The sequence below is a fragment of the Caretta caretta genome, chromosome 2, assembly GCF_965140235.1.
Source record: "Caretta caretta isolate rCarCar2 chromosome 2, rCarCar1.hap1, whole genome shotgun sequence".
In the NCBI taxonomy this organism is placed as follows: domain Eukaryota; kingdom Metazoa; phylum Chordata; order Testudines; family Cheloniidae; genus Caretta; species Caretta caretta.
This window is the reverse complement of record NC_134207.1, coordinates 75551218-75564842: the sequence shown is the minus strand read 5'-3', so window position 1 is coordinate 75564842 and position 13625 is coordinate 75551218. Positions and strand designations below refer to the sequence as shown.

Below are 13625 nucleotides of genomic sequence, written 5' to 3'. Positions count from 1 at the left end.
ACAAGGACAAAAGGGCAGAGTTATGGTCCCCAATGAATTTGCATTATACATCTTGTTGAAACTGATGATTTTGGAAATGAGCATAGCCTTTTAGTGTTGTGTGTTCCTACAGACTTATTTTGTGTTAGAACCTTGTTGGGAAATCCTAAATCTAGGCAAAAGGGGATAAAAATGCTTCTTGGAGTTCTGTCTGCCTTTCTCAGGGTTTTGCACTGGCACCTACCACCATAGTATCTGAGTGTAGGATCTGTTGATAGAAAGTGTGACAACTGAAAGGTTTGAATGTTTGCTCTGATTAGAATTCTTTTATACATATGGGAACAACGGCTGTAGAATTTGTTGATTTACTTTTATAAAATGATAGAAAGCTACCAGAAGAGGATATGAAAAACCATCAGTTTGTCCAGTGAAGAGAGAATAGCATGAGTTTTCCACTTACTTTCCCACCTATTGTATATAGAAAAGTGTAATGGATATGTCATATAAACACACACCTACATCCCATATTTCCTCCAGAGACCTGGGTTATCTACCACCACGGAAAAGACCCCACACTGCCTTCTAGAAATCATCTTTCATTTGAATGAGTTAATTGTGTCTAGTGTTTGCCATTCTTTTCAGAAACAATCCTGGTATGGTTTCCTGTCCTTTTCTTGTCATCTTAATAATAATTAAATAGTATTTCAGCACCAACCAGATATGCTAGCACTGCAGCTCTGCAAAAAAAGTTAAGATGGAAACAATATATATTACCATTAATCAGAGTTGGAGGAACATCTGCTTTGAGGGGGTGGTTGATCATAAACTTTTTGCCCGAGTCACTATCAATGTCACTGTGGATTGACCCACATACGGTATTGCCAGAACATTACAGCTAACACCTCTTTTCCTCCTCTAGACTAAAGCACTTCAGAAACAAATACATAGGAACTGCCATACTGGAACTGACCAAAAAAAGAAAAGGAGTACTTGTGGCACCTTAGAGACTAACCAATTTATTTGAGCATAAGCTTTCGTGAGCTACAGCTCGCTTCATCGGATGCATGCAGTGGAAAATACAGTGAATTTGAGCATAAGCTTTCGTGAGCTACAGCTCACTTCATCGGATGCATGCAGTGGAAAATACAGTGGGGATATTTTCCACTGCATGCATCCGATGAAGTGAGCTGGAGCTCACGAAAGCTTATGCTCAAATAAATTTGGTAGTCTCTAAGGTGCCAGAAGTCCTCCTTTTCTTTTTGCCAATACAGACTAACACAGCTGCTACTCTGAAACCTGGAACTGACCAGTGATCCATCTAGTCCTTGTTGCCATGGCAGCCTATACAACATGTTTCCAGGGAAAATAGTAAAATAAATCCCCAAACAAAACATAATATACCCGGGCAAAATTACATAGTACTATGCCATGGAATGATTTTATTCGCTAACCTCAGCCAATATCAGTATATGTACCATACGCCAATATCAGCATATCAAACCTACTAGCTGAGGATTAAACCTACTAGTAGAGATAGATTTGAAATGAAAAAATGAAGGAGGGGGCCCGCAGCATTCAGCAGTGAAAAACCCAGCCCACAAGAGACGGAAATGGAAGGGTGCTGGGAGTTTATGAGCAGCTACAGGTTAGTTATAGATTTGTCTAATAGTCCTTCCTTTTATTGATTCTATGGGCTAGAGTGTGGCTGACCCTGGTGGAGCTCATTGGGAGAAGACACAAAGAGACACCTCCCTCTCTGCAATGTCAAGGACTGCTTCAGGTTAATGTCATCACTGATACTAGCAACCTGAAAGGAGGATGGGAGAAACAGGACGAAGGTGGGACCATGACCTTGTCCTTTGCTCTGCCCCAATCAGCAGAGAGGAACTGGCACAAAGGGAGTGCAGGTTGCACCTCTCCAAAGAGTCCTGGGAGCTGCCACTCCACTGTATAATCCACAGTAGAAATTTTGATTGAGTCAGTCAGAATTCCTGCAGGAGCTGCAGTGCAGACTTTCTATCCAACTTCCAGAGATTTAAAGCTACAGTCTAGGCCTGTATTTGCTACTTTTTAATGTCAGTTGTCACATGTTCCTGTCTAATGGAATAGGGTAAAAAACAGCATCTGACTGGCCATCTCTACATTATTCACTATCTAATGTACTCCTATCATACTTTCTTTTAATCTTTTCCTTTCAAAATTATATAATTCTAGTCATTTTAATTGTTCCTCTTTTGGAAGTATCCATGCCTTTAATTAGTTTTGTTGACTTCTCTGGACTTTTTTTAAATCTCTTCTGTATCCTTTAGAGAAGAGATAACCAAATGTAACACATTATTAAAAGCAAGAGTATACCACTGAATTAATGAGCAAAATATGATTTCCATATTAGTCTCTTTTCCCTTCTTAACAGAGTCTAACAGCTTATTTTTTTACTCCTACTATGCATTAAGAAGATTGTTCCTAGATATTTTCCCTAAGAAATTAACACATAATCTAGCAACCTCAGGTGTGTCCAAAAACTTTAAATTGTTTCTTTCAATAATTAAAGGGCAATGACACACTATGTGAATTACCTTCCACTGGTCTAGAGTGAATTTCATCTGTCAGATTTCTTATTTTTCTACTCTTTATGGTACTTCTTTTTTCTCCTCCCAGTGCTCCCTAGACTTGACTAACCTAAATAATTTGCATGTCCATTGCCCACCAAATGTTGACAACCCTGCTATTCACCTATCTTCCAAATCATTATATATATTGAACTCCATTCCTACCATTATTAATCACTTCCCATGCTGAAAATAGCCATTTATTCCAATCCTTTGTTTCACATATCTTAACCAGCATTTAGTCTTTAACAGGACTTTTTGTCTCTTATGCCATCATTACCAAGGATCCAGTCCTGCTCCCACGAAAGTCAATATCAGAGTCATTTTGAGGTCAGTGGAAACAGACTTAGTCCCTAAGTTTCATCTTCTGAATTATTTTATAAAAAGACTTGACAGTCTAAAGTTATATACACTAGATCTGTATTGTGTTAACTCAACGAATTCTAACAGGCTAGAGAAATATAATTAACACTTGCAGAAGCCTTGCTGGTTTATATCAATCGTGTTATGCTCATCTAAGGACTTAACAACTCTGTAATGATTTTCTTACTGTTTCTTTTCTGGTATTGAAATATAGCTCACAGGTCTATGATAGACAAATTCTATTAACATCCTTGCCCCTTTTTTATAGATTTTTGGCCACCGCACAGTATCACAGCTGTTTTAATGGCAAATGAGAAATGTTAATATTTTAATTACTTCATTCTTTAGTTCTTCAGAACTCTTGGATTTGTACCAGTCCTGGTGATTTACTGCAATTTATCTTGAGTTGTCCCATCATCTTTTCTATTATACCTCTATTTCTATCAGTGCCTCAGTTTCATTACCTATAAAGTGTAATCCGGGGATAGGTACTTCCTCATCATTTACAGAGGGGAAGCCTTTGAATGAAATAATTTATTTTCAGTGAAAGGTCTCGTCTTCTTTGATTGCCCTTGCAGTCTGGCAAAACAAGTGGCCCTACCACAGGCTTGCTGCTCCTGATGTATTTAAATAATTGTTTAATTGTCAATTCACACCTAGAGAATACAAGTCACTTCTAAAAGTTTGATTTTCCAAATGCCACTAAAATCATAGTCTTACCACAAGAGCAACTTATAATTTAGTATCAGCTACTTGAGTTCTGTGTCTGTCTTGAGTTTAGACCTTACATAGTTTCATAGGCAAAGTTGTGATAAGGTTTTTGGCTAGCAGACATTGAGATTAACCACAAAGGGTATTTCACAATGTTAGAAATTGTAGTCTGCAGTGAGAGTGATTCAAGTATAAGTGGCCATAGTCTCTGAATTTATTTATTTTTTAAAAGGAAGCCAAGGCATAATAGCATTGGTAGTCTGCTGCTAAATCAAAGAGTTTTGTGGAACAACGATTTACAAAACTTTCAGAAAGTGAATTTATTGGTAAAATTCTGGCCTGACATTTCCCAGAGGACCTCATTTACAACCTCTTAGGTGAAAATAGTTGAATGAATTTCAGCCTAGTTTCAAGTAGGTCGTTTAATAAAAATTACCAACGTTCATATTGTACATTTATGTCTGGAAAAAAGTCTTTGCTTCAGGTGAACTCTGCCATCGATTAGATTTATTTACTAAAATGTCCACTACAGATAGTCCCTTAAATTGATATGTATTCACAGGTAGAAGTTAGTGGTTCAAATGTTACATTAAATTTAGGAGACTGTCTTTAGTCCGTGTACATATATATCTCCAAATGGCAAGGTACTCAATTTACAGAACTTTGGATTAGGTGTTGAGAACCTTGTACTAATAGCCATAAAACTCACACCGAAATGAATGAAAAAATAACAAGGAGTCCTTGTGGCACCTTAGAGATGAACAAATTTATTTGGGCATAAGCTTTCGTGGGCTAAAACCCACTTCATCTGATGCAACGAATCTGAAATGAATGGGTAGGAAGTTGCCATTCATCAGACAAAGAAATGGTGACCTTTAACAAGGTTCCTTATACGTACAAGAATGCCCAACATCATTAATTGTGGCAAGTGTTCCTTGCCTATCTGGATATTTTACCTCAGTGTACCTGTTTAAAAGTGGTCTTTTAAAAGTAGATGCTCATCTACTTAAATAAGGTAAAAAGTATTAGGTGAAAAAGGTGCAAGATCAGGTTCACTCTTGCCCTTGGGGAGTAGCACAAAGTGCACAGGCATGTACCAACCTGGCCATCTGCCCTCCTTCAGGGACTTCACCAGTCAGAGGCAGCTTTATCTTCTTCTGGCAGCTCCCTAGGAGATTTGCAGAATCAATACATCCCTCAGCCACTCTAGTTGTTCTGTCAATGCTGCCCATTTTGGGAGCTGTGTTGGCCAATGCAAGCTACCCAGGAACGAAGTTTCTCTGGTGCTTGTGCCACCGCATCCAACTTTCTGTTGCCAGGAGCTCTCCTCCTAGGTAAATCTGAGCTGTAGAATCAGGAGTTTCAGTGTTCTCTTGATGTTTCCTAATCTTTCTCCACATCTACCTCCTTAATTTTTTCTTCACCATTTGTGCTGCCTCCTCTGCCAACCCTCATCAGCTGCCTCCTGCACTTTGGTGTAGGCTTAGTGCCCCAAGAATAGTGGAGAATCAAGTCCACTTTCTCCATAATATTCCAAGCAAGTTCCAAAATTTTGCATAAATTAAACTGGCAACTTATTTTTGGAACACTGCTTCTACAAGACATTTGCTGGAGAAAAATGGGGACCAAGAACTCTGTTACAGACTTGGACTTTCATGCCAGCTGTTGGCTCTTTATTAGGGTGGTTAATTTTTTATAAAGTGGATGGGTCCCTGACTGTGTTGTATATTGTATGTATAAATATGTATAAAATGGAGATGTCAGTAGTGACTTTTGTTCAGATAAAGTTACACGTACAGGAAGACGAAAGTTCTTGTTTCATACGGAAGTGATTTAATTTGGTTTTTAAATTTGGCACACTATTCAAAGAACAATGGTATTTTGTATGTAATCTTAAAATAAAATAGTTTCTAATTGTACAGAGGAAACATTTACAGATGCCTTTGTTTCGAAAATTTGCTGTTTTTACTCACACTATTTTGTATAGTTCTAGCTAAACAAACACAGTTACCACAAACTCCAAAATATCACAAACATAAACACACATAGATAACATCTTAAATATATGCCACTTTTGACATTTTAATTTTAATGGCATAGACATTCTCTTTATTCATGAAAACCTAATTGAGCTACATAAAAAATAACCATCTGAACTGTTTAGTTCTATCAGCTATATCCATTTTCTGATACTACCTCTACGTATTCCTGATTCCTCAGCTCACAGAGACCATTAGCAGACCAGGAAGCAAGCTGGGCAGCAGAGGTATAGGGTGTGGGTAAGAGGAATAGGAACAGATGGAGCTGTGAAGGGCTGAGCAAAGATGTGGTTGTGAGGGAAAGGTGAATGAGCAAGACATTGCAGGATATGAGGGGTTGAGTGGAGCTTTCGAGAAATGGGGAAGCATTCAGTAGGACTATGAACAACTGCACAAGTGTACTCTGGGATAAATTACAGCCAACCTTCAACATCAGTCTCTTAATTACATTGTTTCACCTTTATATCTGTTATATTTTGGTAGTTCATTAGGATATAGAGAGCTACAAACATATATTTTCCGAACTCTTTTGTTCACCTTTAATACTACCTGCTACAAAAATAAAGAGAAAAGTATTGAAATGATGCTACATGCTTTTAGATTGCCATAAAGTGTCCCACAAGATGAAAATAATTGAAAACACATGGTAACAATGTCAACCTCTCTTTTAACATACAAACTATTTTTTCTTTAATGTATTTCTCGTATATTAGTATTCATAACCAAAACTGCACCCATCAAATTATAAGATCAAGAAATGACTCCATGAATAGATAAATGAGGATACAGACTGGTCTATTGAACTCAATAAACCTTAATTTTTAAGCCCCTGATCCTGTAATCAAATCCATTAGTGCAGACCCTTAGCCTGTTTGGAGCTCCATTATTCCACTAAGGCATATCTTCCTGTAGGGTCAGGATCGAAGGATCTAACTAAAGCCAACATATTTTTGTTTTTGAAGGAAGGTTGGTTTTACGTGCCCAAGTGGGAAAAGTATAAAAGAAAATATGGGAAAATGCATACTGAAGGCTAGACTTGATTTCAGTTATTCAATAACTCAATTGCAGTTACTGCAGTTACTCCAAATTTACACTGATATCAGAATCTGCCCCTTGAGCTTCTGTCCCTGTAGATTTCTGTACAAAGTATATTCTGCACATTGGGGCATATTTTATAATCAATTTGTAGGCAGAATTTCTTATTTAAATGGGGAGTTCTGCTTAAAATCTGATGGTATTTATTGGCCCACTATTTCTTAGCTTATTTTTTTAGCAGTTTCTAAATCTGGGAAGATTTTAGGAACCATATTTTTGCCCAGGAATAACACAAACCAAGAAAAATAATACTGATAATTAATTATTATTATTTTGTTCTCCAGTTTTTAATCTGGCAACAATTTCAGCGAAGTGGATAGACAGAATACAAGGAAACCAATCATAACAGTCATTTACACAGTTTAAAAAGATATTACACTTGTAATATTAGTTCTGCACATTCATAAGTGATTGTGGGTACCAACCATTAAAAGTATATACTAATTATTGTCAGCCATTTGGCATATTTCTCAATTTAATACTTTTATGTAATGCCTTTAAGTTAGGCATCATTTCACTGTTCTCATAAAGTGAAGCTTGGGCTCAATGAAAAAGAACATATGACAACAACAGTAAAAATGTAAAAAGTAGAAGAAGTAGGATGTTCGCTGGACTGTGTATTCAAATACTTCACTGTGTGTTGTCCCACTCTGGACCTAAAATGGCTGTTTTGCAGGATGTTGTTGCTTGGTGACCTCAAGTGCATCTCCTAGACCACAGAGGGATGTGAACATTCTGAGATTGATTTGTTCCTGTTGCTCTTGAGGAGACCAGGCCAGTAAAATAGAAGAAGACTACGTGTAACTATCTAAATATTCTGCTTGTTTGTATATTTAAGTTGATATTTAAAACAGGCTTGTGATTTTGGGATGCTCACCAAACAAGCAATGGAAAAATGGACAAAACCTAGCATGTCACTGCCCATGAAATACAAGAAGTAGACCAAGCCTTAGCTACTCTAAGCCTGCAAGATACCCTTGCTTCAATTAAGTCTGCATTGTATGTCTAGTCTGTTCCGGTTGAACCTCCCAGTTGCTATCAGTCTCTCTTTCTTTCATTAGAATCAAGTAGTTAATTAGCCCCAGTCTGTCCTCTCCCCTTCTCTCTTTCCCTTTAACGCAGCAGTAATGATGTCTAATTACCAGCAGCAGTGGATTACAGCACCATCAGGAGCAAATCTCTGTGGCTGACAGCAAAGCTGAGCAACAAACCTTAGAGCTTCAAGGAGAGAATAATTCTGAACAACGTCGTTGCATATTATTTACTTATTTTTAACCAGTTTATGACTTTGAAGTTAAAATTGTAATTTCATCTAAGTGATGCACAGAGAGTGCTTGCGCTGGCCAGAATGACCATTGATGATTAATTGTACATTAATTACTTTTACTATTGAGAGATCAAGTGATGGAGAAAGTTTTTACTCTTTTAGGCTTTGATACTGTTTGTGGCTGTTTTTGTGAGCAGGAAGAGCTCAAATTTCTGTGACAACAGCAAGACAAAAATGGCATAAGTACTGTAGAACCTAAACAATAGGGTTAGTTATGAATTATCATAAATGAATAAACTCTTCAATAGTGTGGATTTCACTAAATGAATGAAAGGGTGGGCTTTTGAGAGCTAAACAACAATAACTTGTAAGGGTGCCACCTGAAAACATCAGGTTACTCCTATATAAAACATAATTTTGAGTTACAGAGTGAAATCCTAGCACCATTTAAGTCAATGGGAGTTTTGTCATTAACTTTAATGGGTCCAGGATTTCACCCATAATATATAAAACAATTCCTTTTGGAGCATTCAGCATTTGGTACTCTTTGGCATATAGTAACATATCAGACAAATAGATGCCACTCTACGGATCTGCTTAAACAATGCTACTTCCCTTTGTGATTGGAGTATGAAGTTAATTGCATGTGTTTAAGTGGGGGATGACATTTGTTTTTAGTAACTGGTAAGTTGTATCTGAATGCTGTGCATACTCTTTTCTTGTTTATACTGTGAAACAGATGTTGGAAACCAAACACTTAGGCAAATGGAAGTCAGTGGACGTTTACCTGAGCAAAGACTGCAGGATCTGTTAATTAATATTTTATGTTTAATAATTCAATATAATGCAGACATACTTCAAATTTTTATGGCTGTATCAATGGTAGCTCTCTTGTCCTGCTTTTGTTATGGTGCCTGGTTGGTTGTTATAATATTTATCTATCTATTGAGAGAGAGAGATACACAAATATTCACAGGATTCCAAATGTAAGCAGAAGCATTAAGACCAACATTTAATTAAAATCTCTTAACCGATAAACACATCAAGAAAGGTTCTAGACACAGGGACTGGAAAAAATCAAGAACGACAAAAAGCGGGAAGGAAATCCAAACCCTCCTGGCCTAGTAAAGATGCCAGACAATGTACAAGTTGGTGACATAAAAAAGTGTTGTTTTTTGAAAGGCCCAGAATAGCTCTACCTTTTACTAAATCTTGTAAAAATAACGTTAGCCTTTTTATTCAGACTGTTCATTAATTTAATTTTACCCCAAAATAAGGAATTTGCTTGCAGTTCTGAACTTGTGATGAAAAGTAAACCCATAAGAAATAAAAGACCTTTCATGCAAGACACTTAAAAAAACACTGCTCCAATTAGTGGAAGAATAAAATAATTCAGCCTACAAGTATAATTCTATTTGAGATAATTTTTCCTATGTTCTAGGCTTGATTTTCAATTTCCATCCCAAAATATATTTGATCTACAGAGAATCTCAGGATCAAATATTAATAATCTGCTGTTTAACTCTAGAAAAGTAACATGCCATTCTCCATGTAAAGCCTGGATCTATAGGCAGACCTAGAACCCTTTGTGAATAGAAGAGGTAAGGAGGGAACATAAACATCGCTCAGAACATTCTCTATCTCTTGCCTTTTAACTCCTTTACAAAATTAAATCCACATCTATACTACCTGACCACAGTTACTTTGATGATTAGAAAGAGGACAAATATAAACTAGCACCACAAATGCCTTGATTTATTAATACTTTGAAGAAGATACTTCTACAGAATCTCCAGATTTTCCCCAGCAACACATGTTGTAATTAAACCTAGAATACTTTTCAAGAAGCCTTCTGTATTATGCCATCCAGGAGCATATTCATTAGACCAGGATGAGATTTCAATGCAAAAGAAAATATTGTTTATCAAACCAAAATGCCAAAGCAGAAATAAAAGACTGTCTGTGTTTCCATCTTTAGATCCCCAAATAAGGAGTCTAAATTCCCTGAGGTAGTTTAGAGGGGGAAAATGATATATTAAAGAGTTCGATATGCAAACCTACTTGTAGCCAATAGTTCCCATCTTCTTAAATAGGAAATTCTGTAGCTCTTGCCACCACCAAGCATAATAGCTCCTCCGCTGTTAGAACTGCGTCTAGCTATTCAGATTCAGACCCTGGGAAGGCTGGTGCTAGTACTGGATGGCATCAATTGAGTTTAAGCTTTATAGCTGTGAGGCTTGAGCAATCCCAGAAAGAGAAACAAAATCTACCATTTGGTCATGTGGAAACCGCTCTCTCTCTCTCTTTGTTGATCATCCTCTCCTCGCCTCCTTTAATAAAATAGCAACGCTCCAGATTCATCAAGGCATATCCCTGCTGCTCCGTGTCTCAGGGGCTGTGGTCTAACAATACAAAAACCCGATATCCCGGGGAAGCCCCCAAATAAAGGACCGGCGCCACAATGGGCTTTGTGCCAACAAGGATACACCGTGCTCTATCGATCGCAATAGAATATTATGAAAATGTGCCGCTGTAATCGTAATTGTGTGGCCTTTATACAATGGCAAGACACGCAACAGACAGCACACAGCCAAAGGGCCGGGACAATAGCCCACCCCAAAATAACAGCATAGAGGAAGCGGGGGCGGTGGGGTGCATGATCCCTTGAAATTAAAAGGCCACAAAGCCCGAACCTGTGCATAATGTGACACGCAAATACAACATGGTGATGGCTTAGGGGGGAAGAGAGAAACGGGCCAACTGTGGCTGTCCTCTCTCCCACTATAGGCTGCATTTGTCGCCATATAACAAGGAAGACAATTCTCTACTAACCGTGGTTTTGACTGGCACGTACAGCACTTGCTTCCCTCTTCCACCAGCACCATTGACCTCGTCCGAATTGCCGAGCTGGAAACCTTTAGATTTGACCCAGAATTTAAATTTGGCATTATCCGTGGAGCTCGATTCGGAGCCATTCAAGAGCTGGACGATCCGATCGTATTTTTTACGGGTCACCGTCTTGGTTTTCCCCGAGTCCCCGTAAGTCCTGAGACACCAGTCCTGAAACTGGCGATACATGTCCCGGTCGCTGCTCTCCATGATCTCCTACGAGACACCACACACACTACAAAACGGGCCGTGCCTGGATCTTCCAAATGTACTTTGCACCTGTTCACCTAGTGCTCATGAAAAATGCATCCACCACCAAGATGGAATGAGAGGAGGTCCCGGTGCGAGCAGATCCCAGCTGATTTTTGTTGTTGTTGTTGTTGGGGGCAGGGGGGGATGGGTAGGGGGTTAGCAATCAATTCAATAGTGTAGCAATGTTCTTGTTCATTTTTTTTTTAACTGTGCCGGATCACAGAAGGCAAACGGGTCTCGTAGAGGCTTCTCTTATCCTTCTACTGTACGTGATCGCTCTCCAATATTGTGCAAGGCAGGACTATCCCACTGTCTCCAGTAGCGTCTACCCAGAGGGTTTTGATTTATAAATAATTAAAATCCTATCCCTTGGCTTAACAAAAAGAGAAAATAGAATATTGACTCGTATTCTTCTCTCTCATGTATCAGCTCCACCCGGCTGCACCGGGGATGGTGCAGGTGAAAAAACACCCTCCACCCCAGCCAGCCCTCGCCGCTTTTTCAAAGGGTTTTCTGTGTCTGTCCTGAAGGACCGTGCCTCTCCTAAAGCAGCCTCTGTGCAGGATGGAGGAAACACTGAAGGGCAAACTGGTCTCTGTTCCCTGGCTGTTTTTGCTTTAGATTTCTCTGCTTTGGGCATTAAAGTACGGGAAAGAAAGAAAGTTCTTACCTGTTATTTTCCTTCCTAACAAATCCCATCCACATTTTTTATATTTTTATTTTTTGTAAACGGTCTGTGAAAATTTCACTTGCTCCTACTCAGTCCCATTGAATTTCAGATGCCCTAATAGGAATTCGTATTTATTTATTTATTTAAAATCCCAGCAGATGGAGGAAAAATATGTACCAGATATGATCAGATGTTAGACCAAAGGAGAGAGATCAGTCCCAGAAGGATGTTGGTAAGAAAAGAAGGCGGCTGTCGGTTGGTCTGCCAGTTTAATAATGGTGCTCACACATGTAGGACTCCTCCGGTCTGGGGTTTCCTTGCTAAACTGGCTACAAGGCATTGAAGTAAGTTTGCGTACGGATGCTTAATAGAACCCCCTTATTTTTTGAAGGGATCGATTTTTTTCTCTCCCTTTGGCTTTGCCACAGTTTCAAGTCACCCTTGAGATTTCTGATCTCTCCCTTTTTCCTACCACGTAACGAAGGACACCCCCTTCTCTGGTGAAAGTAGCCAAATTGTTAGCTCCTCTTGACGATCTTCCAAGGCAAATGCAGACTGCAGCTCCTCCATTCAATACCTATTTCCAATCATTAAAAGGAACCAGGAGAAGGGGAGTTCCCATCCTCCTCTCCCAGCGTCTGCAAGATCCCCTGTCTTAGACACACACACTCCCACTCTCTGTCTCTGTGTGCTTCAACCCGTCCTGCTCCTGTTCAGCTCCTCTGCTAAACGGGCGGCCAGACAAGTGCACACACATTCCTGGTCCGTTTCACAGCCAGCATTTCCCCATTTTTATATACGGGTTGGGTTTGTTTGGTTTTTTTTTTTTCCTCCTCTGGTCTCCAGAACGAAAACAAAGTGAAACGCCTCGGCACCCTGGCGCACCCTGGAGCAGCCTTGTCCCAGGCAGGCACTTGCAAAATGGTCAGCCCCTCCTCCTCCTTCTCCGCCTTCCCAGCTCGCTCTGCTCAGTGGCTCTATTGGAAGGTCTGGCGGCGGCTGGAGCCGGGACTGACAGCAGCGGCACAGGCTGAGCGAGAGCAAAGCTCCACACTAAACCTCTCTCTCCCCCCGCCGTCGCCCGCGCGCTGATTGGCCAGCGGGACAAAAGTTTCTGTGGAGACGGCTGAGCAGCTACGTGACGGACAGAATTGTCCCATTTAGGGATCCCGGGCAGTGCGCATGCTGCAGGCGGCAGCAGGTTACAGAACGCGGGGCAGGCGGGGCGGCCAGGCAGCAAGGTGGCGCAGGGAAGGAGAGGCGGCTGCAAGCACATCCTCAGCCAGAGCCAGGTGGGGGGGGGGGGGGAATGCAAGGGGAGGGTTTCCATGGAGATTTCACCGAGCCCCCCCCTTCCCTTCTACACACACAGCAGATCAGCTGACACATCATTAGCTTAGGACCTAATTATTGCTTATTGGAGCAACAAATGAGAGAGAGGGCCAGCTGCAGGAGGCAGAGCGATTTTCCTTTGCACCCGGTGGACTAAGGCAGCGGTCAGCAGTCCCGGGTGGATTCTCATTAACTTGCAGGGTTCCCACAGAAGCGGGAGCAGCAGACCTCAGTCTGGCTGCACCGCCACCCACCCACGTCCCTTCCTGCTTCTTGTTTTTTTAAAAATGCAAAAGTGGCCGGGGAATATTTTATGTCTCCAAATTAAACTGGCCTGTGAACCTGGTGTTAGCCCACAAGCTTGAGTGGCAGCCACATCTGGAGGAGGGCACTATAGCTAACACATCTGGCGGAGAGAC

At 40.2% G+C, this 13625-nt stretch overlaps 1 protein-coding gene across 4 annotated transcripts in view; it reads right to left on the bottom strand.

Annotated features, from left to right (window-relative positions):
• Positions 1 to 12961, bottom strand: part of NOL4 (nucleolar protein 4) — a 256811-nt gene extending 243850 nt beyond the window's left edge. The window contains exon 1 of one of the 4 annotated variants that reach the window (XM_048840572.2): positions 10896 to 12961. In XM_048840572.2, the coding sequence (XP_048696529.1) occupies positions 10896 to 11162 (267 nt within the window). In that variant the 5' untranslated portion in view covers positions 11163 to 12961. Of the gene's footprint in view, positions 1 to 10124; positions 10275 to 10333; positions 10356 to 10895 lie in introns of those variants that run through there. The other 3 variants (XM_048840571.2, XM_048840573.2, XM_048840575.2) reach the window with 3 other exon arrangements.
• Positions 12962 to 13625: the final 664 nt, after the last annotated feature.